Source organism: Neomonachus schauinslandi, chromosome 6, assembly GCF_002201575.2.
Source record: "Neomonachus schauinslandi chromosome 6, ASM220157v2, whole genome shotgun sequence".
NCBI classification, from domain to species: Eukaryota; Metazoa; Chordata; class Mammalia; order Carnivora; family Phocidae; genus Neomonachus; species Neomonachus schauinslandi.
In genome coordinates, this window is record NC_058408.1 from 123,123,323 (window position 1) to 123,148,816 (window position 25,494).

The following is a 25,494-nucleotide window of genomic DNA, read 5'->3' on the forward strand; positions in this document are numbered from 1 at the left end:
CTGTTCACAGACTTTCCTCAGATGGCAAGCAAATTGCTACTTAGCCCACCCCTCTGGTCCTGTGTTCATCCACTTTGAGTCTTCTCACTCTCTCTCCCTGGAGAGTGCAGTGGAGGCCTTTTTCTCCAGTCCCACAAAATGGATATAGCCTTCTTTTCTAATAATCTCTTGGAACAACCCTTGCCTTCACTACTCTACCGTATTTACCCTACACACACACACACACACACACACACAGAGTGTATTGTAGAATCACCTTCCTTATGTACTCTCTGATCACAAACACAAATGGGAGCAATGAATGATCCAGCTATGTGCTACCTCTGTGGTCAGGGAACGTATGACTCCACATGATTTCTTCCTTGAGATGTTCAGAAATAAGAAATTGCTTTCCCTCAAACATCCCCTTTAAGTTTTATTTATATCCCAACTTGCACAATGTTAGCTCTGGCCAACCTTCCCATGGAAGCCAGGTGTGATGGTTTTTTTGTTTTGTTTTGTTTTGTTTTGTTTGTTTGTTTGAGAAAAGAGATGTGGAAAAAAGATGATAAGACAAGACACACAGAAATCAAGCCCCTTTCCCAAAATCATAAAGAAAAGCATAGGTCAAGACTAGGATCAAAGGGCTCCTTCTGGACCTCACTTGGTGCTTCACTGCTTATTAAACAACAAGATCTGAGTGTTGGAATGAGTCCTTAGCTCTTTCACCTACAGAGACAAACCAACCCAAAAGTTTTCCAGATCTGCAAAGGAAATTTGGATTGGTTAAGAAGCAGCTTAGTATCTCTCCTCACTCTGAGCACAGATCCCTGGGTTTTCAGCTCTGTTCTAGCTCTAGATCTGTTCCTTGACCAAACTGCATCATTCCAGGCTCAATCTGGGCATAAGCCACCACAATCCCCTCCTTCTCTCCATTTCGACAGTAGGATGGTGAGTGTCATGCATGGGCTCCTTGCTTCCTGCTACAGTCTTCACATATATGTGGGTTCCTTCTGCTCCCATCAGATTCTTCTCATGTGTGGGTGACCTCCTAGGATTCTTGAGAAAATAAACAGGTTTTTTAAAAAATAGAGCAAAGACTTCTGCTTCTGGCCCAAATGGGGCAACAACAACCAGATTTACCCTCCCACCTGAAACAACCAAAAGTCAGAAAGAAAAAAAAAACCCACGTTTAAAACAATAGTTATAAAGATGCTGGACATCAGGCAAGGAAGGATGTAATTCTTGAGAGACAGAAAACAAATGAGAGGAGGCCTACAATTGCCAAGTTTAATGCCCTGGCAGATTTTTTCTGGCCACTCAACTCTCTTCTGTTTAATGTTAGCATGGTATTCCTTCTTCATTCCTTTTACCTTAATCTATTGGTGTCTTTATATTTAAAGTGAGTTTTTGCAGGCAGTATACAGTTGGATCTTGTTTTTATATCCAAACTGATAAAAAAAAAAATTTTATTTTTATATCTCTGCCTCTTAACTGGGGTATTTAGACCATTTATATTTAATGAAGTCATTGGTATGGTTCATTTAGAAATGTACCATCTTCCCATTTGTTTTCTGTTTGTTCTGTCTGTTCATTACTACTTTTTAAATATTTTTCTGCCTTCTTCCATATAGATTTTAGGAGTATCTTATTGAGTTCCATGAAAAAAAAAATCTGTTAGGATCTATTTATTTACTGGGAGAGAGACAGAGAGACAGAGAGCACAGTGGGGAGGGGGAGAGGGAGAGAGAAAATCTCAGGCAGACTCCCCGATGAGCATGGAGCCTGACATGGGGCTCGATCTCATGACCCTGATATCGACCTGAGCCAAAATCAAGAGTCAGGCAACTGAGCTACCCAGGGGCCCCATTGATATACAGTGATTTTAACCAAGAGTTCTTACCTCAGCAATCTTGGGATTGTCATCGATTTCTGAAATTTCACATGGTCTCTCACCTTCCTAAGTTGGTAAAAATAAATTAAGAAATGAAGAAGAAATGAAGGGTCACAGCATTTGCCCATGATCATGATTAAAATCAGCAGTTCTTAAATCTGCATGCACATAAGAATCACTAGACAGCTTTAAAAATAAAACAAAGTAAGCAAACAGATAATAATTACTCCCCCAAAAAATCCTTAAATGAGAAATACCATTGTAAATGAAAATAATCCAGGATTGGACAGTGGGGAGAAGTGGGTAGGAGTAGAGATCAAACAAGATTGGCCACATTTTGATAATTGGGTTCATTATACTATCCTCTCTACTTTAGTATATATTTAAAATTCTGCATGCCACAGCTCTATCGTCCAGAGATACTAATTTAATTGGTTTTGGTGATTGGTATTTTTGGTAGCCTCCTAGATGATTTTTAAAGTGCCCCAAAGGTTAAGGAACTATGAATTAAATAAATAGCACCACCACCAACCACAATACACCTTAACATGTTTAAAGTTTACAGCTTGTCAACACATCTTTACAACCATGATCTCAGTCCATCCTCACAACCTCCTAAAATAGGGAGGGTAGTGTTTATGACTCCTATTTTGGAAAGAACTAACCAAGGCACAGAAAATGTGAAGTCACTTGCTCAGGATCACATAAATCATTAAGTGGCAGGGCCAGGGGTAGAGCCTAGGTTGTCTTTCTCGCATTAATGCTTATCAGTATGAGAAAAACCAGAATTGTTCATAGAGGAGGGAATTAGAGCCTGGAGTCCACAAAACACAGTTGTATTATAACCAGAGAAATCTCTTGGATATTGTCTGGGTGGCCTTTGAATTCTGAGCCTGGTCTCCAGAGCAATCCAGCATTTGGAGGGGTGGGGTTGGTAGATTCTCTTGTGACTGATGTGTGTTCTGATGTAGAAAAAGGGCAAAGATAAACGGAGCCACATACTTGTGGGCCTATCCCTACCATAGACCCCTCAGCACTTGTTTGTCTCCTACCTTTCCTGAGATTGTCCCACTCTCTTTTGAAGCTTGGGCCCTTTTGTCCTTGACCTTAGAACATATCCACAGTACAGATGTGCATTTGCCATGGCAACACCTGTCCCTCTCCACAACTACTTTCTGCCACCCCAAATACCAGCCTTGTTGTCACGGATTTCCTAGAGTGAAGGTTGGGTGACAGATCGGCTCTGCCTGGAGTGTAGTATCATGAGTCTGAGATAGAAATTGAGGAGCAGGAAACTTCCACCATTGTGTCCCCAGGAAACAGATTTGGATCCTGACACCCTCAGTCCAAAGCCAATTCACTGAAATACTGATTCCTGCCAACACGGCCAGACCCAAAGGAGCTTGCTACTCACCTCGGTGGACTCATTGCTGCTTCTTCTTCGGCGGATCAGCATAAATAGTAAAGCCAGCAGCAGGGCTGTGGCCACCAGGGACGGGATGCCTGCTGCTAATGCAAGAGAGGGCCCACAGTCCTGCCATACAGAGAAGGGCAGAGTCAGGTTCTCCAAGAATAAAGGGAAAGTCCAGTTGATTAAAAATAAAACAAAACAAAACTGCATAACCTCTAAGTGTCATATACAAAATTAAAAGGTTAATAAAATACTGCAGAAAAGATGTTTGCAATGCACATGACAAATGATTCATGTCATAGGACTTAATTTACATAGTTTAAATCCATAGGAAAAGGGTGACAATCCAGTAAGAAAAATGGGCAAAGGGTACGAATAGGCCATTCCTACAAACAGAAATACAGATGTCTCATCAACATAGCAAAAGCTGAGGGACGCCTGGGTGGCTCAGTCGGTTAAGCGTCTGCCTTCGGCTCAGGTCATGATCCCAGGGTCCTGGGATCGAGTCCCGCATCGGGCTCCCTGCTCCGTGGGGAGCCTGCTTCTCCCTCTGCCTCTGTCTCTCTCTCTGTCTCTCATGAATAAATAAATAAAATCTTTAAAAAAAAAAAAAACATAGCAAAAGCTGAGAAACAATTCATAGCAACTATTAGATACTATTTTAACCTATCAGTTTGGCAAAAAGTAAAAACTTATATCCCACATCATTTTGGTGTGAATGTTTACATTTACCTGCACTATATGCATTAAGCAGTTAATTTTCAAATTTCCGTCTTGCTTTGATTTGAGTGGAAACGGCCATGCTTGTCTCCACCTAAATTTTCAGATTTGTAGATTATCTGGAAATATCAAAGATAACCTGCAGAATCCCTATAAACACTCAACTCTCATATATAACATACATACAGGAAAGTATATAAATCATAAATATATAGCTGGATGACTTTTCACATGTGGAACCCACACAGCTAACCAGCACCCAGATGAAGACTCAAAACATGGCCGGGACCCCAGAAGTTGCCCCATACTCCCTTCCAGAAATGGCATGTGTAACCACTATCCTGAACTCCGTCACTGCAGATTAGTTTTGTTTTTGTTTTCCAATATCACCTAGATGGACATGAAAAGTTTGTACTCTTTTATGTCTAGCTTTTTCTGCTTAACACTTTGTGAAAATTGCCTGTGATTCCTGCATGCTCTCCCTCATTTTTGAGCTGAGTTGGTTGTAAGAATAATCATTGAGCCAGATTCTGTGTTTGGTGACAGTTCATGTATTGAACTTTACTCCTCAAAACTAAGGTAGGAAATGGCTAGAGCATTATTATCCCCATTTTATAAGCGACCAAACCAAGGTTCCATAATGTAGTGATATACTTACTGCTTCTTTCCCACTTGTAGCAGGTGGGGAGGAAGTCTGTGTGGGAAAAGAACATACATCTTTAAAAAAACACCACCACACAGTGCACATTATACAAACAGCCCATCCAAGGTTAAGCCATAATGCCAAAATGCCCTAAGTGGTAGATGCCCTACGTGGTAGATCCAGGGTCCATGCTCTTCACCACGGGGCTGCACTGCCTTCCGTGACCAAATGCAGGACGCCAATACAGTTTTTGTCCTTGACATTTCAGTATGGCTTAGCAGAGACCGACTTGCATATGTACCCCGGTTCCAAACCCCCCTGCAGATAGGCTCTGATGAACCAGGTATTCACCTCTCCCCTACTTCCCAGGGTACTGGCATTCCAGTCGTTCATCTGCACCAAAGGGGAAAGGTTATTTATTTATTTTTTCCTAAGTTTTGTTTATTTATTTTAGAGAGAGAGAGTGCACGTGAGTGAGCAGGGGGAGGGGCAGAGGGAGAGAGAGAATCCTGAAGCAGGGTCCCCGCTGAGTGTAGAGTCTGACCCAGGGCTCAATCTCAGGACCCTGAGATCATGACGGAAGCCGAAATCGAGAGCAGGCCGCTCCACCGACTGAGCCACCAGGTGTCCCCCAAAAGGAAGGGTTATGCAATAGAATGTAACTGCCAGATAGGGTTACCAACCATCCAGAGAACTTGCCCAGGATATAGGACGTGCACTGCTAAACCCAGACAGTCCCAGACAAACCGGGATGGTTGGTTGCCCTACACAGGTCCAAAGGGAGGAAGGGAAGGTTCTCAGAGAAATGGGCTATTAACAGAGAAGGCATTACAAAAGGCGATGACTAGCATCATAAGGGCTTCCCTCTCAGCCCCACTCACCTCCACCGCCCCGAGCTTCTCTGAGTTACCCTTATAGGGTAGGCCAAGCCAGGATAAGACAGAACCTGGGGTCTCCACAGACCTGCTGAGTTCAAGCAGTCAGGGAGAATGTTCCAGCAGGGACCATATCAAAAGGTTTTGACAGGTACAGAGAGGGCTAGGGGAGTCTGACAACAGTCAGAGGCTGAAGCAGGGAGCAGAGCAAGACAGGGAGATACCGAAGGCAGGGCCCTACCCGAGGGCAGAGTGGGTGCCCGGGGAGGCCAGGAACAGAGATCCAGGGCGGCCAGTAGTGGGCGCCAGAGGCAGGCCGTGAGTCACAAGGTGGCCCCTTTCCGCTGCCCTCCAGGACCATGTCTCCGCGTTACAGTAACAATGATCACTGGCGTCTGCATCCTCTCACCAGGCAGATTCCATTTATTCTCTTTGAATAAGAATGTAACTTCTCAGGAAAATTTGGCACAACCAAACCCACTAAAAAACCCGGCCAGGAAAATGCTTGGCTCAATCATAGCCGCACCACGGGTCAGAAAACAGGCCTGGCTGTGTTATCTCTAACACAACATGAGAGCAGAAGACAGAAGATCAGCAAAGGACTGAAACTATATGCCTTCAGCAACTGACAATCTCCATCTAACTTGGAACTAAATGCCATAATCAAGAGCCATACACTGTTCATTCTTGTTGACCCAGCAACGCCTTCTAGAACATACACTAAGGAAATCATCTTAAATGCAGACAAGGATTTAGCTATAACTATTTTTATTACAAAATGATTCCTAATTGTGGCTAACAGATTAAAGATTAAAGAAATATCACGTGACTATCCTCAGTTGTGGTTATAAGGGCTGATGGAAAATATGTATCATAAAATCTATATAAAATCATATGTAGAGTAAGAATACAATGGTACAGAGACAACACATATCAAAATATATGTAAAGTCAAAATAAAGGTAAAGTCAAACAGGACTAGAAGGAGTGACACCAATGTTTTCTCCTGATTGGAATTTAGGTGTTTTGATTTTTTTTTCTTTTTTCTTTTTTTTTTCTGCTCAGATTGCATTTTATTGATTTTTTTATTATTGATTTTTTAATTTTACTTTCAAAATGTTTATTTATAATTTTTATTATTGAAAAAATTTGTCCCAGCCCCTCCCCCCCACACCACAACTGTTCATAAGTGCCTTTGAAAACCTGGGATTCGGCCCTCAGCATGAGGTCCACGTGAAGGAGCTCTGCCCGCCCCTCCTCACCCCACCCCCAGGCAAGTGTGCCCATTTGCCCCACTTGCCCGGTGACTGGGGCCTGCAGCACTTACCGTGTTGGCCGGCAGTGTGAAGTTCACTGAGAAACTCTGATGGAGAGAAGGAAACATTAACGCTCTGAGAATGGTCAGCCAGGCTCCTGACCCCTCTACCAACTGTCACCCAGCCTGGTGGGTCACAGAAAAATTCACTGATTCCACAGGCTCAGTCAAACCCCAACCTCTGCTCCCAATCTCGGCCCCTCTCCCCTCCTCAGATGCCCAGCCAGGGCCTGATGAAGGGGCCAGCCAGTGATTGCCTGATGGGCCCCAACTCAGAGGGCAGCAAAGACCATGTTAGAAATACAGCAAAGCACTGAAAGTTGTTTTCCCCCAGAGCTCCTTTCAGGGAGGGAATGGTGTGAGTTTAGAAGTACTTGGTACTTCCTGCTCGGGGTAGGAAGTAAGGGCCACGAGGGGCAGGCTCCAACAAGAACACCTGCTCTGAACTCCTCCCCGGGGGAGAGGGCGTGAGAAGGACAAGGCTTCTGTGCGTACTGAGTCTGAGACACAGCTTCCAGGCTCGGGCAGAGCTGCTCAGGACAACAGAGGAGAGGGTAACCCTCTGCACCCTCCCCTCACTCAGCACCCAGCCTCACCTCTCCCCCAAATATGGAGTCAATATTGAAAGGTCGTGAGCTCCGTGGGGCACCGATTTGTTAGCCTGTGCAGAGCCTCCCGCGGCTCCTTCCTCCTCCCTGTCCCCATCTTCTGTCCCTGCAGTCTGGGCTAGCCGAGGCCAGTCTGTCCAGGCTGCTCTTTACTGATACCAAGATAAACACTCTTCTAGGACAATATTAGAGCAAGAGGAATATCTGGGCCACCTTGGCTCCGGGGCTTCTTACTCAAGGGACCCAACCACTGCCCTCTGTGCTAACACCAACCAAGCCCACAGATGCTGCAAGGGTACGTGGTGGCCACTGTATGGGACGCAGCTGCCCAGAGCCTTATCTCATCAGTGAATACTGGGTACTGATGTCAGCAGGCCCAAGACAAAGCTCCCTTTGGGGGGACAGCAAAAGAGGGGGAGCAGCAGCAAGTGGGCCATTGTGTGTGCTGTTTATCAATATCTGGATGACGAAGATTTTGGCCAATTTCAGAAAAACATTCATATTTTGTAGAAATAACACTCCAGTGCCCTCATGGCCAGAAAAACATCCCATCAGTTTGGGTGGGGAGACTCTGAGGTCGTGTTCTTTAGACAGGCCGCTGGGTGGGGTGAGGCAGCCCTGGGCTTGGAGTCACCTGATCTGGGTTCCAGTCCAGACCCAGTCACTTAGGAACTGTGTGGCCTTGGAAAAGTGACTCGAAGCCTCTGGTCTCCATTTCCTCGCAGCAAATCTATTTTCCCAGGCTTAAAACAGGGATGATGTTAACTCGCTTTGCCCAGAAGCCCAAAGGGAACAACATCCAAACTGTAAAATGCTCTGAGTGTGTAGCAGTGCAGGGGGGTCACACGATGTCATGTTCTTCATGGCCTGGCCAGCACGGAGCAAGGCACAAGGAAGCCACTTGGGAAGTTCTTATTGGATGGAACTGCATGCATAGATTAGCAATATTCCAAGTACTGAATTTGCTATAATGCACTGCTTGCTAGTCCAAGCCCTCTGTAATTTCTGCATAACAACTCTAAAGGCACATGAGGATCTCAGTGGCCAGGTGGTCCTCATTATGAGCTTGCCATTTGTGAGGAGAAGGAGGGAGAGACAGGATAATTGCTCACTGTTCTTGAGGGGACGCTGTGTGTCAGACACCGCATGCATAACCGTCCCGTAAGGGGAACGTATCATCCCTACGTCGTGGGTGTGGGGACTGAGAGCAAGACAGTTGCTGGTAAGTGGTCTGGGACTGGTTAGATCACGGATCTTTCTAAATCCAAAGAGATTATGAGAACTCCTTCTCATAATCTCTTTAATAAAGGAACCCCAGAAGTCTCTTCTAACCTAACAAACTTCATTTGATTGAGTCACACCCAAACATGTGTCACAAGTCAGTAAGAAAATCGGAACGTTTCCAATGCAACTTCTGAGTATCTATGGTGCTGATCACATAACGGAAGGCAGACTGAGCAAATGAGGATAAAGGCGTGGATCCCACCCACTGCTTCAACTGGGAAATGAATTTAGCCAAAACATCTACTTTGCGCCCTTGTTGTATGTGGGGTTTTAAACACAAAACCTTAATATTAAAATAAAAGATGAGATCAGCAAATATTAGATGAGAATTGTTTTAATGATTAGTATTTTGCATACAGGAAGATAATAATTTAAAAAAACCACCCAAGCCCCTTGAAGTCCTAGTACTAACTGTACCGTCATATTTGCATGAGGAGATGTGAGTTTTCAATGCCTGGAGTTGTTTTTTATAGCGAGAAGGGAAGGTTAGGGTGAGAAAACATGCTAGCCTACTCACCATGTCTGACAGCCTCCCAAGAACCTTCTCCCAGCACCACCCTGGGCAAGCTCCTTTCTTGCTTGCGTGGTAGGCTATGTATCACATTTGTAGGAGCATCCAGCTGGGAGAGCCAGGGTGACAGGGCAAGGGGTGGCTCCATGACAGCCAAGCCATTTATGGTCAGGGGAGTAGCCGAGTCGCCTGCCCACCCCTCAGGGAGGTGGTGTCTGCTTCGTGGCTGCTGTGGATGGCCCCATCACCCATCCTCTTTGTTTTCTTTTTCTCCTCTTACTTTCCAGGCTCCTTCCTCAGCTACGCCTCCATCTCAGCAAAGAACCCATGACTGGCTCCAGAGCTCGGTGGCTTCTGTGGCCAGCAGCTCTTTAGCAGCAATGGGATCCGCAGGCTGAGGCCGGCCGCACCCTCCCCCGCTGCCGGCTCCCGCGTGGCCCGCTGCCCCAGCCTCCGTGGGATCAGCACACCAACAGCATCAACACAGAGGATGGCTGCGGGAGGGGTGTTGGAGGCCGGGCTGTAGCCCCCCGGCGAACACACTCCCTGGTCAGTGAGCTGCCTGGAGGGGAGTTCAGCCTCACCCCCTTTCTGTTCTCACATTTTGAGTGGGGACCCTTGTAGAGTTGGAGGAAGCCACTGACAGGGACTGCTTTATATTTTTTATGAGGTCTTTGTTAGGAATTTGCTTCTTTAAAACAGGGAGGGAACTGGAGTCCCATGCCGACAAAACAACAGAATTCTGACCGATAAATCTGATCACTTAAGTGAATGCATTGCTTGTGATTCAACAAATCTTTCTGGCACTTTCTATATGTCAAGTGGTTTTCTGGGCATGGTTCTGGGCCTTGGCGATGAGGCAACTGAGGCCCCAGCTCTTGGGGAGTGTATGTTCCAGCAAGCACAGGTGGACCCCAGTCAGAACAAGCGAGACCCGCTAGGAGAGGAGCAGAAGGAGTGACTGGAGTGACTGGGAAACAGTTGCTTTCTATGTCCCTGGGGGATGACACTTAAGATGTGTGTGACAGACAAGAGGGTCCCCGGCAGAGGGAACAGCATATGCAGAGCTCCAGGGCTGAAGCAGGCACAGCCCAGAAAGAGGCCCGTGGTCCTGAAGGAACATAAACTAGGGGAGCGACCTCAGAAGGAGTAAGACAGAGTGAGTTACATGTGTGGAGTTTAAGAAACAAAACAAAAGAAAAAAGGAAAAAAGAGACAAGAGTCTTAACTATGGAGAACAAACTGGTGGTTACCGAGGGGAAGGGGGTGGGGGATGGGTGAAACAGGTGATGGGGATTCAGAGCACACTTATGATGCGCACTGAGTAATGTACAGAATCGGTGAATCGCTATATCGTAGAACTCAAACTACTGTAACATGGTATGTGAACTACACTGGAAACAAACAGAATGTCTTAGCAACAACAACAAAAGACAGAGTGAGTTAGGGGCCAGATGGGGTGAGCATGGCAGGGCACGGCGAGATTTCCATCGTCGAGCCGTGGGACGGCTTTCAGGAGTCTAAGTGGGAGCGGAGCTAGGTGATGTGGATGCAGGTCACCTGGCTTTCCTGTGAAGCCCGGATTACAAGGGCCGCCCGGCCGGCAGCGAGCAAGTGAGCGCTGGTGACGGCCGCCCGGGGACCGGGGCAGTGGAAATGGAGAACAGTGAATGGGTCTGTGACTTACTGTGGAGGTAAAGGCGGTGAGATTTGACAGTGGACTAAAATGTGCAGAAGAAAGCTAACTCCTGGGTTTGGGGCTTGGCTCACGGAGGGCACAGGGGCCCTGTGTGTTCAGGCAGGTGATACTGGAAAAATGGACGTGGGCGCAGGGATCCAGGCCCGAGGATACCGGAGCGAGCGGGACCCACATGGCCGGTGCTTCACGGGGCTTCCAGCTCCCAAGACTCCATGGCGACGCCTCGGCTGACGTCCTGGTGTCTGGATGTCATGGAGACACAGTTCAGACAGGCCCGTGTTGAACGCCTCAGCTGCAATTGCGGAAGTTGCACGGTCTTAGGCTAGCAAAGTAACTTCTTCCAGCCTCACTCTCCAGCTGTAAAGTGGGGCTATAAGGTTTACAACGACAGACTCGTGAATTCAGTACAACCGGCACAGAGTGAGCCTCTAACTTGGCGTGGTGGGCATAGACCCCCACCTGGACCAGAGCTGCACCCAGGGACTCTAGTTCATGGCCCCCGCCCCCTCTGGCTAGGCTGTCTATGGGGGGGGGGTGGTAAGGCCGGTGAGGTCCTTCTTGACTCCTTCTGTTTGCTATACACCCACTGCCCACCACCTCTCCCTCCAATGGGCAGGTTATTCCTTTAGGAGAATTGCTAAGACCTCTAGTCAGTGGTGCACTGGCCAAGTGTCCGGGCCAGTCGTGGTTCTCTGGTCACAGGCATCCAAATGGGCCGTGATTAACTTAAGAAGAAGGGGGCTTTATTGGCTGGGTATAGCAGAGCTCAAGGAAAGAAGAGAGGGCCAGGGAAGCAGGCTCTGGGAAGGCAGAGTGAGGCTGCTCCTGAGGCTTCAGCAGCAGAGACTCTTCCACTGTCTTCTCAGGATATTCCCCCAGGGAAAAATGAGCTCCAACACATCGCAGCCCTTTCGCCCCTTGATCAAGACTTCAATTCCAAGAAGAGGATCTGATCGGTCTGGCTGGGGTCATGTGCCCCAGGATGCCACGCCTTCCAATTGGAGACTCTGTGGTTTGTTCTGCGAAAGGAACATGGCACCATCATTCAAAGAAGAGGGAATGGGTGAGATGAGTGGTCTCTCCTCCTCTGGCAGTGTTAGGCCTGGGAATTATCTTCTCAGAAACTGTAGAAAGAATGCCCTTTCGTGGGTGGGAGATTGCGGCCACTGACCCGAAGATGCTCTCATCATTTTTATCTTGCCACCATTTAAAGTTGTACAATCACACGAGTGGTTTGCCAGGCAATAACTGGTCAGTTTAAAAACCTGGACCACGCCAAATGACCAATGGCCTGACTCTTGATTTTTTTCAAATCTGTATCTAAATTGTCAGTAAGGAAATAGTGATGAAGTAAAATGTTAAAACACACAGAAAGATTCTGGTCATTTCTCTATCTGTGAATGTCACATGTGAGAGTCATTAGTGGGGTCCAGCAGATATTTCTAGTTCATCTCATTCTTTTTTTTTTTTTTAATTTATTTATTCATGAGAGACAGAGAGAGAGAGAGGCAGAGGGAGAAGCAGGCTCCCAAGGAGCAGGGAGCCCGATGCGGGACTCGATCCCAGGACGCTGGGACCATGACCCGAGCCGAAGGCAGACGCCCAACCGACTGAGCCACCCAGGCGTCCCTAGTTCATCTCATTCTTAACCCGAAGTTAAGAGTAGCTGTATGTGTTGCTTTGGCCAAGGACACGGGAGTGGAATTGATATGGCACTCCTAGGCAGTTGTCAGAGACTTTGCCTGATCTAGAAATCAGCGATGCTCCAGGTAGAAGTGGCGTCATCATCCCTGTCATGACCAAGGCTAATGTGGAAGAGCTTCCAGATGCCAGAAATGGACACGTAGTAAGAACAAGAAATAAGCCTTTCCTATGTAATTCTTGATATCTGAGGGTTGCTTTTGACGCAGCATAAACTACCTTATCCTGACTGATCCATCAAGCATTCATACCCTTGTCCCATTGGGGCTCATCCTTGAAGTACTGGTGACTGCAAAAAGGAAAGTCCTAAAACCTTGACACTCCACACGTGTGGCACAAAACAGTTGCAGAAAGAGTTCTGCATTTAGATCGTTCTGCATTAAGACCAATCTGAGTGTTCTAAAAAACACGGTTCCTTATTACCCTTCCCTGATATGACCCACAAAATTCTAAACACACCCTAAGGTCTCCTCAACTGGTCAACCCAAGAAGACTGTGCTTGATTGGATGGAACCTCTGTCCTTGGGTTAAAAATGAGCCTGTATCACAGGAAATACGTGAGATACTCAATTTGCTATATTTGACGAGGGCTTATTCCAAGGACTATTTATAAAGGTCCTCCTTGGGGGATAACGCAGTGACCCAGGATTACACCAGCTGGGTGTCATTACCACCCCTAGGCCTGAAGGGGGGGCGGAGGAGTGGCCGCCAGAGCCCAGAGAGAGAGAGGACCACCTGACGGGAGCCGTGACCTTTAGTTTTAGATGTCAGCGGTGGTCCTCAGGCACAGGAACAGGTGGAGACAAGTAGGAAGAGGTGCTGAGCGACAAACGGGTGGTGTCTACTACATGAAGCACCCTCCCCACAGCAACCAGTCCACAACAAGTATGTGGTCAGATTTCCAGCCTGTTTGGATTCAAGAAAGGGGGCGACTTTGAAGCCATCGTTAGCTTTGCTCATGACTTTCTGGGTCCAGTAGGGAGCTCTGTTCTGGACCAGGCACCGGGTACTCACCAGAGAGGAGAAAGCCACTGAGAAGATCCCCCTTCTTCTATCCTCAAATCTTGTGGCATTAGAAGAAATTATCACCAAGGGGACCACTCTTGTCCAAACTAGTGATACAGACCCAGGACACATCCGTAAATCCACATTCTTTAATGAAACAGTTCTTTCTAGACAGACATATTAGCTCCTCTCCACTTTCTCTTTGAAACTAACATTTCATGAAATGTAAAATTACGCAAAATAAAAAGTACAATATATTTATAGATAGCACTCTAAATAGTCTTTCTTTTTTAAAAAGAAACCTTTTAGGCATTTGGGATTATTTTTCAGGAGTTCAGTCTACCAAGGAAACTTGAAAAACAAGGGAGCTGAAGCCAAGGGAACATTTGTCCGCAAACCAAACAACGATACCACGAATTATTTGAGACTTATCAAATGGACCAGATCAATGGAAAATCCCAGCGTGAATTTGCTAGTTAACAGGGTTTTACAAATGATTTAAACAGGCTGAGGGTTTCATGAGTAAGATGAAACTTAACTTTAGAGGAAAATGGTTTTATAGTGAATCAATGCACAGCCTCGTCTTCTCCGTTTGGAGAAACTCCACAGGCTAAAGTTAGTTCCAGACCCTCACCCTGATCTGGGATTCAGGCTCTAGCTTCTGCCAGACCAGATGACACTAGAACTGGACCAGGCTGATGACCCAGACTCCAAATATTTCATCAGGTCATCAAGGTAATTCTGTGAACCTAAGCTAGTCTTGGACTTCTGTGACATCCCCAAGGCCTAGCACCCAATTAAAGGACAAAGCAGGCTGGTGCAAGGTGTCCTGTAAGGAGCTTCGGCAGGGGGTCTGGGTCTTCCTGCCGAGTGGACCTTCTCTCGCTAAGCCAGGGCATCAATCCCCAAGTGAGTTTCCAGGGGAGCGGTCTGGACGGCCCCAGCTGAATCAGGGCTTGTCTTGTCTGGGAGTACGTCACTCGCAGAAGGCCTCACTAAAGGTTTTCATAAGTGTTCCATTGTTTCAAGTTGGCCAAGTTGGGGGTTTTTGACAATATTCATACTACAGAGATAAAAATAAGTACCATTGTTTCACGAGGGTGACCAACACTAAGGCAGAACCAACTCTGTTTCTGACTCTCTCCCACTTTCCCATAGATTTCGTTGATTTTATTCAGGCTTCTAAGAGGTCGAAAGGACAGATTTTTCCTGTCGTTGGAGAAAGACCTCTAATAGCCACCTTATGTATTCTGCTTTCAGCTTCAACGTTGACAGATATGATAAGACAAAGTAAAACCCCAGAAAATACAAAAATCTGAGAGCTGGGATTTACCTTCGCAGGCAGGTTGGACCACAAGATAAGGGGTTCCCACTGCTGAGCCCAAGTGCCCCTGAGGCAGGGCCTGGGATGTGTCTCGATGTGAGAATCAGGCCGAATCTCCATCCAGGGCCAAGAGAGGGCTTGGTGAACGACACACATAAAATGCAGGGCTGGTCCAGGAGGGCCTGCTCAATAAAGCTACGGTCAGCGGGTTGGCATCTGTCACACTGCATCGATTAAGGCTCTGACAGCTGGTCCTTTACATACATACATATATACAGACATATATTATTATTAATAATAATACTTTGAATTTTTTTCTGTTTTAAAGAAAAAAATATTTCCATGCATCTCTTCTACCTTTCTTTGTATTATCCTTTGTTTGTTTTACTCCCAGCCATCATTTTAATTAGACATAGTCCTCTGGGGGCATATTCTGATCTTTAAAAAATACAACTTTTAAGCTTTTACAAATACTTTGTTTAAAATGATGTTGCTTCATCCCAAAGGAATTCTGGTGCTTGGGAGCTATCATGGGTCTCACGGGAAACACTCTCGTGTGCTGTCCTGTGCTCAATACCAACCCAACAGGACTTAGAATTATGTAAACATTATTTAAAAATTATTCCAACATAAATACTCTTTTAAAGCTAACATACCACAGCTTTTAGCTCATAATGCCCATAGATGCCTTAATGAAATGCCATTCAAAACTACCTCACTGTTTAAGGTACACGTGGAGGTCCTAAAATTATGTAAACAACATCCTCTACACTTCTCTAGAACAAGTGCCAAGTGTGGTAAATTCTGATTGCAAGTTGGTGATTGAATACCAGTTAGCCTGAGCGAAGTTACCAATGCACTCTTTAACCTGACCGGTGACAGGAAGTTAGTCACAGGTTGACTCCTCCCACAGATGATTACATGACTTATAATTAACCAGTTTTCAACTGGTCCCTCATGAGCTGTCTTTGCACGTCTTGCAAATGCAGTTTGAATCAGTTGTCAAGAAGTCAAGGTCAACCACAGCAAGTGCCTCCAAAGCTGGAGGAGGAAATGGTCTTCTAAGCCCATGGAATCCCAAGCACAGGTGGGGTCTTCTGAAGTCAGCCAGGAAAGGAGTATCAGGAGGAGGCAGGATGTTTTCTTCTTGGCACACTGGGACTCTCAACAGCAGATGTGTTGATGGAATTCACAGTGGATGCCTTAACCTCCTAATACAAGTAGGCATGGGGGAAACCCGAAGTGGCAAGGAGAGCCAATGACCCAGAGGGGAGGCTTGATAGGAGAGCCAATGACCCAGAGGGGAGGCTTGATGTCTACTAGCGTGGTGACAAGGATGCTTATACTCCAGCTCCCTCTGTGCACTGCTTCCTGTGAGTTCTTTTTCAGGCCTGACATCTGTATTCTCAGGTTTCCTGGCTGACATGTCCCTGGCAGACAGAAAGCAAAAGTCTCCAGCCAGAGCTGTGAGTAACAAATCAGCCACGGCCAAGCTTTTATCCTCACTGCTCAATGTGGACAGAAGACAGCCTGAGTCTCCAGGACACAGTCACATTGCCTGGCACCTACCAAAGCACGTCCAGAAATAGAGGAGTGACCAACCCAAGGGCTGGCCTCTTGTCCTGTAGGAGCAAGGGACAAGGAGAATGAGTATGACCAGGCATAGCTTGAGTGGTGAGTGACTTCAAAACCTTAATCTTCTCTCAAAGTCCATGATTGATAACACTGTGGCCAGAATCAAAGAAACATCTTTCCACCTTCTTGGCTGAACTTCACCAGATCCATACCTCCAAGGCTAGCTTTTGAGTTTTTGTTTGAGGAAAAAAAAAAACTTTACACTGGTTTAGGGCAGATTCACAAGGTGCTGTTGTTATAAAACACATTCTCAGTTCCTGTCTTTCATGAACATCGATGTTACTTCTTCATGTGCAGGGCATCCTGGAACTTGGTGCTGGTGTATTGGGCGTGAAAGCCTTTCTTGTTGATGGTGTCATCCGTGTGGAACTGAATCATCAGAGAATCTCCTGCAGAGTAGATCTCTTCCAATGGCTGAGGAAAGGGCAAAAGAAAACCAGGGGGATGTCAGGTCAGTTGGCTGTGGCTGGAGTTTTAAATACAGAGGATGAGACAGAGGTTACATGAGAACATAGGCAGGCCGGCGCTGCCATGGGGCATCCCTGGCATCAGAGACACTGAAGGGCATTGACAGAGCTCTTTCTCAAAGGAAAACATTGCCAATTCTGCTCCAGAGAAGAGCTCCCCAGGCCCTGTGTTTTCAAAGACAGTCCTAGATGCACAGCTCATATGGAATCTATGGGGTATGAAGGGCACAGACGGGCCGGGGACTGCTCTGAGCGCTTTCAGATCTTACCTCATATAACTTGACAAGGGGAGTGCTATCTCCATTTTACGCTTAAGGAAACTGAAACTCAAGTTCACACAGCTAGGCAGGACCCCAGCTCAGGTCTTTCTGACCTTGAAGTCACCACTGGGATAGATCTCCCAGTGGACCAAACACCGAAGCCCATGCTCACGGCCTAGGTCCTGTCCAAGAGCGAAACGTGCCACGGAGCCTCTATATTTGTTATCGCCAAGGGCTCAGTGAAGGGGGGCCAGGCTCCGAGGCTGCTGTCTGCCAGGGCACAGTGGGACCCAGCTGGGCTTCCCACACACTCACTGCTCGGGACTCTCCAAGGTTTTCCTCTGCACATGGGCCCCCCGGTCTGAAAGACTTTATCAAAGGCATGGCATTGGTCAGGTCACACTTTGGCATCCTTTCTTTTTGGGAGGGTGAGGGAAGATGATGGGAAATTATTCAGAGACCGGTATAAATGCCATTTTGAGGTTCTGATTAGCGCGAGAAGCACTTTTGACTCCAAAGTGAGCTGACGTGAATTCAGCCGACAGCAAAGAAGCTTTGCCCTGTCAGCCCCGGAGGCAGAGACAAGGAGCGGACAGGGGCGCAGGGGGAGCGTGACCAGGACCCTGTACCGGCCGCTGGTGCCAGCCGTGTGCCAGCTTCTAGGTCAGGTGCTGGGGAAAAGGGACCAACCAGGCCTGCCCTGTCCGGGGGAGGTGGCTGAGGAGAGAGGGGACAGTGAGGAAAATGATGAGGACCCGGAGCATGGGTCTGTGTTTCCAGTGAGCCTCGTCATTCCCGCGGGCATTTGGAGTCGCCCGGGGAGAGAACTGTGAACATATGGGATATACAAAAGCATGATTTAAAACAAGTTTTAGGGCGCCTGGGTGGCTCAGTCGGTTAAGCAACTGCCTTCGGCTCAGGTCATGATCCCGGAGTCCTGGGATCAGGTCCCGCGTCGGGCTCCCTGCTCGGCGGGGAGTCTGCTTCTCCCTCTGACCCTCTCCCCTCTCATGCTGTTTCTCTGTCTCTCTCTCTCTCTCAAATGAATAAAATCTTAAAAAAAAAAAAAAAAAACAAGTTTTAAAGCCTCAAGGCCACGTAAAAATGGAGGTGGGGGGAGGGTAGGGAGCCCTTCGCAAACACGGGAGGCAAGTCCTCAAGGAAAGCCGGCTCTTACACAGCCTGCAGCAGTAGGAGGCCCTCCTGATGGGCTCCCAGGCTACTCCCCGCCTCCTCTCTGGACGCCCCTCCCCTTCCCCAGTTCGCTCCAGCAGCACCCCCTCCTGCCCCGGCACCCGGCACCCGGTGTGTCTCCTGCTTTGAGTCCTTGCGCCTCGCCCCTGCTGGCAGCCCGCGCACTCACCCCAGAGCCACAGAAGCGGCCGAGCCTGGGGGCCATGCTGTCGTAGCCGTCGTAGGCCTCCATGTAGTCATAGCCACAGTCGGCCTCCTCCTCCACCTCAAAGGTCCGGAAGATCAACTCGACCCCGTAGCCGTCCTCCGCCACGATCACCCAGTCGCAGCGGGCCTGGCTCGGGTAGTTGTTGTCCCCAAACTGGGCGTGGGAATACAGCTCTTTGGTCTGCACTTCAGCCTTCAGCCTGCCCCCGCACTCTGGAGCAGAGGGAGAGAGCCGCCCCGTCCGCTGGGCACAGAGTCGCGTGGGCCACCCCCACCCGCTTCCCAGCCTGGGCCTTCTCCCTTCACGCCCCAATGCCGGCCAGCTTTCCCTACGAGGCCTCGCGTGTGCCCTGTAGGAAAGTCTGGCAGGTTTCCTCATCCCGTTTTACAGAGGCGTAAACAGAGGCCGATAGGTCCTAGTTTCAGGGCTTACTGGGGGGTCCAAATTGGCCCTTCCCAGGAAGGTCCTATGTTCCTGGATTGGGTCACAGAAGGCCTCTGGGGAATTCCTGAGCAAGCTACTGAAAAAAGCTGGCTGGCTGGATCTCTACCACCTAATTCCCTGGAAGTGCTAGAAGCACCAGAGAAGGGCTCGCGGGCCCCAGCTACTTACTGTGATTTGTAACTGTTGCCAACAGAGGGCACCAAAAGCACATCAGAACTCCTGGTAAACTCAAACCCAGAAACCTCAGGTTACAGACTGACTTGCTCCTGCATCTGACAGTGCTGAGTATAGTCTGACTTTGAGGCTCCTGGGGGTGTCACAAGTGAGCTGAGCCTCATACTTTGGGCTTGTATTCTGTAGAGCTGGCTTCTGAGTTTGTGACTAGGACCCTAACTCTGGTTGTCTGGGTCCCACCCTATCTTGTCTAGGCCACTAGAGGCCACATAATATAAATGGATACATGAGAGTGATCTCATTAGAGAGATTAGAAAGTGCCAGAAATTCCGAAGGCAAGTTCCTCCACTGCCTGTCCTCAATGTGCTCCACGCCCCCAAGACGCCGAGCTCCCCGAGATCCAGTGACACTGTCAGGCCCAGCCGGCCCCCGGTCCTTCCTGACTCCCAGCTCTTAACCCCACGTGCTCTTGCTGAGAATTTCCTCCAGGGCTGAGCTGTCTTTGGGAAATTTCAAGTCCCTGAGATGTGACATGTTAAGTGGAGGAAAAATAATGGGTAATAGAAACATTTTCCGTTTTCCAGAACTGGCCCTTAGAGCGTGACAGGGGCTGTTCTCCACCCCTCAGCTCCCAGACTTTGGGATTTCACGGACCAGCAAGATTACAAATAAGTTTTGGAAAGAGGATGGAAGGAAGGGAGGAAGGGAGGGCGGGTCGGAAAGAAGTGTGGCACCAACAAAGGGTGGCCCACTTTAAATGTTATCAATTAAGGACATTCAAAGAAAACAACCCTTCCCCCTACGGCTGCCCACGTTTCATGGTTAAAGGGACGGCTGATCACGCACCCCCCACCCACGTGTCAGCAGTTGTGCCTGCTTCCATCACCATCTGTGTCCAGCCCCTGTGGGCCTCAGTGGGCTGCGGGGCCCCCCGGCCCCCCTACCTGTGCTGTGCACCGCCTGGAAACCTTTCCTCTGCACAGAGGCATCTGAATAAAACCTGAGGAACAGGCTGCTGCCTGAAGCCACCACGGGGTCTGGTTTCTTGCTGCCACAGAAACGGCCAAGGATGGGGGCCAGGCTGTCGGGCCCGTCATACAGCTCCAGGTGGTCGTAGGCACATTCTTGGTGCTGCTCAATCTCAAACTCGTTAAATGTCTGGGGATAGAAGAGCAGAAAGGGAAGCAGAGCCCTGGTGCTCAGCCGGGGGTGGGGCCGCTTCCCCGGGGGCTGGGAGAGGATGGGGCGCACGGGACATTCTCTCGTGGTCACCGGACAACCCTACGAGGTAGTCACAGGAACGACTGCTGCTATGAGCACTTTGCAGGTGAGATGGCCGGGTTCCTACAGCTGAGATACTTGTGGTCATCCCTGCTCCTTCCATCCCATCACAAGGCTCCTTCTCACTTAATGATGATGACAGCAAAGACCAAGGACTCGAGCCGGGTCAGGAGCTGTTTTGAGTGCTTTACAAATATAACCTCATATAATCCTCACACCCCTGTGCTGTGTCTATCGCTACCACCCCTTGGATGGGATGAGAAAACTGAGGTGCAGAGCAGTCAGGTGACTTGCCCAAGGTCACCCAGTGGTAGGGCTGGGCCATGACCAGGAGGTCTGGCTGCAGAGCCCCTGCCCTCAACCTCTGTGCTGTGCGATCCTTCAGTACAAATGACAGGATGAGGCTGTAGGAAGTGCACGCTGTTCCTCGTCTGCATCCTCACAGTGGCTGACATTTGAGGAGAGCTTTTTTTCCTGCGCAGAATCCTGTGCCCAATGTTCATGAACATTTTCTCACTTAATTCTGATGATGTGAGGGAAAAGCTAGTATTAGACCCAATGTGCAGAAGGGGAAAACTGAGTCTTAGAGAAATGTCTTGCCCAAGCTTACTCCTCCAAGCTAGAGGAGGCTGGAGCTGGACTTAGTCCCCAGCCAGCCTGACTCCAGCCCACACTCTTAACCATTACCAGGCTATACTATCCCCCTCCTCCCTGCCCTCTGAAGACTGTCCCCCAAAGCTGGCCAGGGGAGACCCTCCATTCCAGGCCATGCATGAAGCTTCAAAACGCCAAATGTAGAGCTTCTTAGGGACTGACTGGGCAGCTGAGTGACCGATGGCCTGCCTACAGCTGCCAGGGAGATGGGAAGGGTGAGAGGGGACAGTGTTAAATGAAGGCTTGGACCAAATGACAGAGCAGAAGAGAGGCCATTAGTGGGGGGCGAGGGGGAGTCTGAATTCATGAGAGTAGCTGGAGAGACAGGACAGAGATGGAGGTGGAGAGGGATCATTAGCAGTGCGGGCTTTCACAGGAATGACAAACAGTAGAAACAGGCAAAGCTCTTCACACCTTATAGAAAGGGAGCTGGGTTTGGGGGTGGTATAGACACAGTGGGCAGGAGCAGGAGGGGAGACCAGCAGCATCAGGGTGGGTGATGCAATGGGAGGGACACACATGGGACACCCTGTTGCTGTCCCCATACAGTGAAACACCGGCTTCTTGGGAAGTATTCAACTCACATTTTCTGGTGGCAAAAAAGAGCATGATCAGGATATCCACCATACACTTCCCAAGGAAGTTTTTTTAAAAACTAGCACATACACGTATGAACGTCTATAAAGCTGAGATCTGGTCTCTGGCCCCAGTGATCAGTTGCTTTAGTTCCTTAGTACTGTAAAGAAGGGGAAGACGTTCGGCAACTACGAAAGTCTTGTGGCGCTTGGACAAAAGCGCGGCTTCCAGTTGTGCAGGCTGCGCGTTCCCGCCCCCAGGGGGCGCCATTCCTCCGCCGACGCCGGAGATGTATGTTGCCATTGAGAACCTTCTCCAGCAGAGGGCAGCGTTGGGGCGGGGGAAGCGTTACCCTAAGGCACTTTAGTTCACCCTCACCCAGATTCAAGGCTGTTCTGACACCCAGAAAAGCCGCCGAAAGCACTTCCCACATGGGCAGCCGTACATATGAGGGGCCCGCTGTGAGCACCCTGTGGTCATGGGCTCTGCCTTCGCCACCCCTCGCTGCCCCGGGCCTGGCACAGACAGACCCCAGCACCTGCGCTCTGTTGTGGGCGCCCGTTCACCCACCTGTCCTCCTCACCGCTGTCACCGGCCAGTAAACACCCTTGCAAGTCGCCCCCGATCGTCTGCTTATCATCACGTTCTCCTTTATTCTCTTCCATTCTCCTTGCATTTTTGGCTCATACTTCAGAGGACCATCCCTATGCCTTCTGGAGAGCTTACAAATCTCCAGATTCAGAAGGACCCATTTAAAAACCTTCTGTCTGGAGTATACCTTCTCCAGCCGACAAGAGGGTTTGTTTTACACTCCAGGAGCTGGGAGTCTCTGGGGGCTGAGAAATGAGACTTGTACCAGAGACTCAGTTCTCCTCTGAAATAACGGAGCATGGTGTGCACACCTACAACCATATGCATGAGAGACTTTACTTTTTAATTCAAGAGAGAATTAGCATAACTTAACCTCTTATTGTTAATTTTTTAAAATGTAAGTTATGGAGGAATCTGAATGATAATCCATTCGAGAAGTCTGGGCAAGAAAAACGATCTATATTTTTCCCATGCATATCCATACGTTATTGTATGTGCATAGGAAATTTCTGGTAGAATTTACAAAAAAAGTTCAGAGAAGTCATTTCTGAAGTGGGCATGGGGGATCTAGAAGGTTTTTTTTTTTTAAAGATTTTATTTATTTATTTGATAGAGTGAGAGAGCACAAGCAGGGGGAACAGTAGAGGGAGAGGGAGAAGCAGGCTCCCCGCCAAGCAGGGAGCCTGATGCGGGGCTCGATCCCAGGACCCTGGGATCATGACCTGAGCTGAAGGCAGACGCTTAACCATCTGAGCCACCCAGGTGCCCAAGAAGGTTGATTTCCACTTTCCAACACTCTGTACTGGTTCCTTTTTTTTAACCTTGGGAATGTATCGTTTTGTCAAAAATTACAGCTGGAAACAACTGAATGTCAGCTCTCCCGATCTGTGCAGACAGGTACTGCTGCGAACAGGTGCTATTTAGAGAGCTTTTCTTACCACAACCTCTAAATTGTGTGCAGCCGCCCCACGAGGGAGGCTTCATTAGCATCCCCATTTTCCAGATAATGAAACCGAGTTCTGGAAGTGTTGAATAACATTCTCAAATTTCAGAGCTGGGAAGGGGCAGAGCAGAGACGCAACCCCCTGTCTGTCTGAAACCAAAATCCGTGTTGTCCGTCAACTATGAAAATGACTCACGAGTTTCACCCGGTGGCCCGCGGTGGAAGAGATGTTCCAGGTACACTCCCTCCGACTGGGGTACTTGTCGGGCCAGTTGGGGCTCGCCAGGGTCCCCTCTGCACTGCTGATCTTGTGCGCACAGCCAGCTGGAGGGGGGTGGGGAGACACATGCAGAGAGAAGCGGTTCATTTGTGGGCAGCACCAGAGGCCCTCTGGGGGAGGATCTGTCTCTCATTCTTATTTGTCATGGGGTCATGATCAAATGTGGGGGCAGGGCTCAGCCTGAGTCAAGTGTCCTCTGGCCAGAGAGTTTATTTGGTTTTGCTGCCTTCCTAGTGGCGGTTGAGACCACAGGCACTGGGGTCACATGGATGTGGGTCACACCGCCTGCAGGCCGTGGGACTTGGGCACTTACCCAAGCCTTGGTGTCCTTATTTGTAAAAGGGGTGCCGACTTCGTCGGGGGATATGTGGACTAAATGAGATAATACATGTACAAGTCTTAGCAAGTGCCAGCGAAGGTCTTCACTACGCCTTCCATGTATATTTCCTTTCAATTTTCAAAGCAGTTTCATTTGGCGGCTACAGATGTTGCCTTGGCTATAGGGTGCTGTTAGCAAAGGGGGTCCCACGACTTGCTCAGGGTGCAATGTTTTGGTCAACAGCTAGAAGGTGTGCTGGGCACAACGCTAAGCATTTTGAATGCATTCCCTCATCTCATCCTTCTCACTTTGCAAATAAGAAAATAACTTTAGAGAGGGTGAGTGACTCGCTGGTAAGGGGCGGGGTGGGGACTTGAACCCAGGCCTGCCTTTGGTGTAAATGATTAGGAAACAGAGGGAACTGAGGATGTGCACCCCCACCCCCACCCCCATTGCCAACACTGCCCTGCGGCTGCAGGACAAGATGCCAGAGGGGGCAGTTGAGGGCGGGTCAGGGGAGGTGGGAAGGGGTAGGCAGCAGCTGAAGGGAGGTTCCTTCTCAACGCTGCCCCCACTCTGCAGCCCCACAGGGGACAAATGTCAACAGGGGCAGGGGCTCAGCGTCTGGGACATTGGCTGCCACCCCTTGGAGGAGCCCATAGGAAGGCAGCCACTGTTCGGCTGGTGGGACCTTAGTGGGGTTAAATCCCTCCGGGCCTCCCCCACGCCACGGGAGGCAAGTCTTGTTCTGGCCCACGCCCACCTCACAGGAGTGTGACAAAGACTTTTAAGTTCCAGAATGATGCGTCCTTCCAAGTTCTTCCAACCTGCTTCCCAACCAACCCACGACCGCCCACGTCTATGTCACAGGGCTGGGCTTGGAGGGTGGCCGCACCCTGCTTCTGAAGCTGTCTTAGCTCATCCTGTAACACCCTGGTAGGCCTGGTCAGACTCTGTGCAACCCCGTCAGATCTCCTACCTTTGAAATGCTTATCCCGGAGACGAGGCGTGAAGTCTTCACCCCTTCCCTCCCTCTGACCACCTCTGCAGGGCCCTGTGCTGGGGCCAAGGCCTAGAGGCCTGTGTGCTTATCAGAGATGCTCAAACACCTTTCACAGGGCAGGGTGAGGGAGGCTCTTTCCAGAATGCCTGGACATTCAAAGGCATCTGGCCTTGAACTTCCAGTAGTAAATGAAGCAGGGAGCAATCTTTTTTGAATTCTATTTTACTATTATACCTGCATATGATAAAAAATATTATGACATGGATGGTTGATATTTATTGACATGTCAAGTGCTTAATAGATGCCAGATTGTCTGAAATACTTTCTAGGCACGCTTTCGTTCACTCCTCGTACACCTTTAAGAAGAGGGTCTGTTTAGTCCCTTTTAAATAGAAGAACCGGAAGCTCAGAGAGGTTAAGTAACCTCCCCAAGGTCACACAGCCGGTGAAGCAGCAGAGTCAGGATTTAAGCCTAGGTGGTAGTCTGATTCAGGAAC

The 25,494-nt window shown here is 48.7% G+C and overlaps 2 protein-coding genes across 2 annotated transcripts in view; both read right to left on the reverse strand.

The window, feature by feature from the left end:
* Positions 1-680: 680 nt before the first annotated feature.
* Positions 681-9,151, reverse strand: OPALIN (oligodendrocytic myelin paranodal and inner loop protein). Its single transcript, XM_021699982.1, has 6 exons — positions 9,146-9,151; positions 6,849-6,884; positions 4,663-4,698; positions 3,288-3,407; positions 1,883-1,939; positions 681-1,038 (listed from the first exon to the last, which is right to left on the reverse strand). Exons 1-6 carry the CDS (start codon positions 9,149-9,151, stop codon positions 862-864), a joined length of 432 nt encoding a protein of 143 aa, XP_021555657.1. The 3' UTR covers positions 681-861.
* A 7,731-nt stretch (positions 9,152-16,882) lies between these two features.
* Positions 16,883-25,494, reverse strand: part of TLL2 (tolloid like 2) — a 117,951-nt gene continuing 109,339 nt past the window's right edge. Inside the window, exons 18-21 of the mRNA XM_021699869.1 lie at positions 23,592-23,719; positions 20,295-20,508; positions 18,694-18,944; positions 16,883-17,017 (exon numbers count right to left, since the gene is read on the reverse strand). Of these exons, the coding sequence (XP_021555544.1) occupies positions 16,883-17,017; positions 18,694-18,944; positions 20,295-20,508; positions 23,592-23,719 (728 nt within the window). The remainder of the gene's footprint in view (positions 17,018-18,693; positions 18,945-20,294; positions 20,509-23,591; positions 23,720-25,494) is intronic.

Bases quoted from the DNA above. Each gene is read 5' to 3' on its own strand.
- OPALIN (XM_021699982.1), bottom strand. The intron at 3,408-4,662 runs GTAAGTATATCA...TCTGTATGGCAG, and splicing joins CTACAAGTGGGAAAGAAGCA to GACTGTGGGCCCTCTCTTGC. The intron at 1,039-1,882 runs GTAAGAACTCTT...TATTTTCTCAAG, and splicing joins ACAATCCCAAGATTGCTGAG to AATCCTAGGAGGTCACCCAC.